At 34.7% G+C, this 4826-nt stretch overlaps 1 protein-coding gene across 1 annotated transcript in view; it reads left to right on the forward strand.

The window, feature by feature from the left end:
* COPB1 (coatomer protein complex, subunit beta 1) overlaps positions 1-4826 on the forward strand; it is a 50978-nt gene that overhangs the window by 24108 nt on the left and 22044 nt on the right. The window contains exons 9-11 of the mRNA XM_011999580.1: positions 1629-1736; positions 1820-1966; positions 3005-3154. Of these exons, the coding sequence (XP_011854970.1) occupies positions 1629-1736; positions 1820-1966; positions 3005-3154 (405 nt within the window). The remainder of the gene's footprint in view (positions 1-1628; positions 1737-1819; positions 1967-3004; positions 3155-4826) is intronic.

Below are 4826 nucleotides of genomic sequence, written 5' to 3' on the forward strand. Positions count from 1 at the left end.
CTGTACTAAAAATACAAAAATTAGCTGGGCGTGGTAAGGTGCATCTGTAATCCCAACTACTTGGGAGGCTGAGGGCAGGAGAATCACTTGAACCCAGGAGGCAGAGGTTGCAGTGAGCTGAGATCGCACCACTGCACTCTAGCCTGGGCAACAGAGTGAGACTCTGTCTCAAAAAAAAAATTTTTTTTCTAAAGTAAATCGATATTATCTTTTTTATCCTTTTGGTTTGTACTGTATTGACTATTCTTAGGGAGAGTGACATACTCATTTTAATTTGAATATAATTTACATTTCATGGAAAATTATTATACCAATTGATTGAGAACAAAAGTTGATCTGATTCTAGAAAATTATCACCATATTTGTTTAATCCATGAGAATAATAATGGTTATAAAAATAAAACCCCATGACAGGTAAATGCAATCTGATCTTGGATCAGAACAACAGCAACAACAAATTTCTATGAAGGACATTATTGGGACAGATTGAGAAATATGAATATGGTGTGTATATTAGTTAATAGTATTGATCAATGTTAAATTCTCTGATAATTATAATGTGGTTATGTAAGAAATTATCCTTACCCTTGAGAGAGATACACTAAAATGATTAGCAGTAAAGAGCAAATGTGGGCTGGGTGCAGTGGCTCATGCCTATAATCACAACACTTTGGGAGGCTGAGGTGGGTGGATCTCCTGAGGTCAGGAGTTTGAGACCACCCTGACCAATATGGTGAAACCCTGTATCCATTAAAAAATACAAAAATTAGCCGGGTGTGGTGGCGTGCTGCTGTAGTCCCAGCTACTCGGGAGGCTGAGACAGGAGAATTGCTTGAACCCAGGAGGCAGAGGTTGCAGTGAGCCAAGATCTTGCCACTGCACTCCAGCCTGGGCGACAGAGCGAAACTCCATCTCAAAAAAAAAAAAAAAAAGCAAATGTGGGAAGATATTAACTGGTGAATGTAGGTGAAGGATATACAGGAGTTCACTCTTAGAACTTTTTTATCAGTTTCGAATTGTTTTTAAGTATGCATCTTTTAAATGTTACATTTTCCTATGGAGTCAAATAATATTATCACACTTAACAAAATTGTTAATAATTTATTAATGTTATCTAATACCAAGTCTATATGTAGATTTTCCTAGTTGTCCCAAAAGCCCTTTTTGTTTAGTTTGCCTATTTTGTAACCATGCATCATATCTGGTGGTTATGCCCTTTCAGTCTCTTAATTTTGGACAGTATCTTTTTTTTAATGACACTGATTTGTTGAAGAGACCAGACCAGTAATACTATAAAATGCCCCTCTTTCTGGATGTGTATGGCTACTTTCTTATGTTTAGCTTGTTCTTTTGACTTCTGTTACTTTCTATAAACTGTAAGTTGGAGCTTGAGCTTTAACTTGACAGAGTCGAAGTAAACATTGTCAGTTTGAATGTGTCATGTGCTATTATTTCATATTGCAGTGTATCAGGAGACCCAAAATATCTAGTTCTTCCACCACTAGTGGTTTTGTTATTGATTAAAGAATTAACGTGATGCTAGATAAACCCCACCATTCTGTAGTAAATATACTTTTCTTGTGACCAGAAAGATTGGTGTTAATTCCTGATTTTTTCTTCTTTTTTAGGATCTGGTTATGGATATCCTAAGAGTATTGAGCACACCAGACTTAGAAGTACGAAAGAAAACTCTGCAGTTAGCACTGGATCTTGTCTCTTCTAGGAATGTTGAAGAGGTAAAACAAAACTCTGACAGCACTTTGTAGCTATCAGGCCCAAATGTGATATAACTCTCACTTATTTTTACTTCGTTCTATAGCTGGTTATTGTCCTGAAGAAGGAAGTTATAAAAACTAATAATGTGTCTGAGCATGAAGATACTGACAAATACAGACAACTCCTAGTGCGAACATTGCATTCCTGTTCTGTCCGATTTCCAGATATGGCTGCAAATGTTATTCCTGTGGTATGTAATTCTGATCACTTTAATTTTGAAATTCTCTAATAGATTTTTTTTAAAAAGCTAGTTATTTGACAGTCAAACTCCAGAAATCTCAACTGCCTGGGACCATTAAATCTCATGGTGAGAAGTGATCTTTATGTCTACCTCTACCTTTAAGCTCAGAAGGGTGAGGACTGTGACTTCTTTCACTTACATATTCATCTAAAAAACAAAAACAGTGACCAAAAAAATAGCTTTGCATATTATTTTAATTGATGATATAGTTACCTAAAGTAAAATTATGCTGTGTATATGTATTATTCAGTAAGGCAAATAGGTACTTATTTTAAATAGCTTTAGCTCTTAAAGGAATCAGTTATAGGAAAAATTAACATACCCAGAATATTTTGCTGTCACTATCAGATAAGTGAGATATGTTATTATAATTTGATTTTTGCCTCTGAGCTCTTGAGTTCTTTCTAAAATGATTTTACTTTTAGTTACAATTTAGGAGGATCAAATTCATTTATTTTGAGTTTTGGATCTCTGGCTTATCTTTTATCATAAAACAGTAAAGCCATTGTGACTTTCTTTACGTAATAGCACTTGTCTCTCAATTTACATTTTGTTGTGTATTTGAAAATTATTAAGAATTACAAGGGTCAGGCTTGGCGGTTCATATCTATAATTTGAGCACTTTGGGAGCGCTAGGCAAGAGGATTACTTGAGGCCAGGAGTTCGAGACCAGCCGATGCAATATAGGCAGACCCTGTCTCTACAAAAAAATTAATATTAGCTAGGCATAGTGTCATGCCTGAAGTGCTAGCTCCTGGGGAGGCTGAGGTTGCTGGAGGATCACTTGAGCCCAGGAGTTCAAGGCTGCAGTGAGCTATGATTGTGCCACTATACTCTAGCCCGGGCAGCAGAGCAAGACCCTGTCTCTTAGAAAACAACAAGAAAATTACATTCTTTATAAATTTATTGATTTATTTATTGTCCTAGATAATTTTCTTTTGGAAAATTGCTAGCTCTATTTTCCCTTTTTTTTTTTTTTTCTTTTAGTTAATGGAATTTCTCAGTGACAATAATGAAGCAGCAGCTGCTGATGTCTTGGAGTTTGTTCGTGAAGCCATTCAGCGCTTTGATAACCTGAGAATGCTTATTGTTGAGAAGATGCTTGAAGTCTTTCATGCTATTAAATCTGTCAAGTATGTTTAAAATACATTTAAATGTGAGGTTAAGTAAGCATTGTATCGGTTTTTATCTTTAAAGGGTCGGTTGATAGAAAATAGAATGGAGAGGACAATCAAGCCAAAATAAGACAAGTGTAACAACAAGAATCATGCTTCCTCTACTCTCAGTTAATCCACAATATATGGCCAAAAATAATTTTTTTTAGGAGTGATTTAGCTCAGTGTCTCTGTTCTGATTTTCTCTAAAACATTTTGAATCTTAAAGTAACTAAAGAGCATATTTCTAAATGTCATCACTTTTTGGCTATTACTATTATTTGTATCTTCCTTTCACATTTAATGAAGGGAAAGATTGAAAATGCAACCTAAATCTGTCTTTTCCTTCAGAGAGCCTTTGCTAATGACAAAAGACTGTTGCATCTAACTTTTACTTCATTTAAAGCATTTGATAGATAGTCTATAACAGACTTGAAGTATGTCTAAGATAGGAAAGAAGGGACAAGTACAAAATTGTTTTTATGATATGAAAATATATTAATATTTATGGAAGTGAACAGAACAGAATTTACTTCTTTTGTGAAAAAAAGAATCATGTTAAGGATTTGCTTTTTTTTCTTTTGTGGGAGGGCTTTCCAGCAAAAACTGGAAAGCCTGCTAAACAAATTTTAAAAGAGCTATAACACTAAGGATTTGTTTTTAACAGCCATAATCTCTTAGAGCTTTGGTTTCTATAATTAATTTTTTCTGAATAAATTTAATTAAAATCTTAGGGGAAAGATGACTAAGGACTTTATTCAGTTTAACATTGTAAACTAAAGAATTGTTGGCTGGGTATGGTGGCTCACACCTATATTCCCAGCACTTTGGGAGGCCAAGGTGGGAGGATTGCTGGATGTCAAGAGTTGGAGACCAGCCTGGGCAACATGGTGAGACTTTGTCTCTATTTATTTTTTTAATCTAAATGAATGAATGAATGGTTGCTTTCTTTACTATTTTTTTTTTTTACTGATCCCTTGTACTTCTTTTGTTTCCATTGTTTAGTTCAACACCTTGCCTCTCTTTTCAGTGACTGAAAATAAAAAGTGAATTACTTTGTACATTAGAACAATACATTCCTGGTTTTCTTTTTTTATTTTATTTTATTCTTTTTTTTTTTTTTAAGAGAGATGAGGGCCTTGCTATGTTGCCCAGGCTGGTCTTGAACTCCTGGACTCAAGTAATCCTCCTGCCTCATCCTCCACAGATGTTGGGATTACAGGTGTGAGCCACCATGCCTGGCCATAAAATAATACATTTCTTATAATAGTAAGTGATAAAGCCAAATTTACCTTCACTGTGTCCTAAGTGGACACTTTTCTGTGAAACATTGGTATTTTATTTTTACTGCTAGTTTTACCAGTTTTAGAATGTTCCTAATAATTAATAAGAACAGTTATTTTACTTTTAATCTTTGTGATTTCTGGAGAGAACTGAAATCTAGGTTTTGTTAGATTCTTTCTGAAATGTTTATCTAAAATACTTTAGAACTGCAGAATCTTGTTGGTTTTTGTTTTTTGTTTTTTGTTTTTTCGTTATTGAGACAGAAACTTGCTCTGTCACCCAGGCTAGAGTGCAGTGGCATGATCTCAGCTCATTGCAACCTCCGCCTCCCGGATTCAGGCAGCTCTTTTTTTTTTTTTTTTTTTTTTTTT

The sequence above is a fragment of the Mandrillus leucophaeus genome, unplaced genomic scaffold, assembly GCF_000951045.1.
Source record: "Mandrillus leucophaeus isolate KB7577 unplaced genomic scaffold, Mleu.le_1.0 Scaffold599, whole genome shotgun sequence".
NCBI lineage: Eukaryota > Metazoa > Chordata > Mammalia > Primates > Cercopithecidae > Mandrillus > Mandrillus leucophaeus.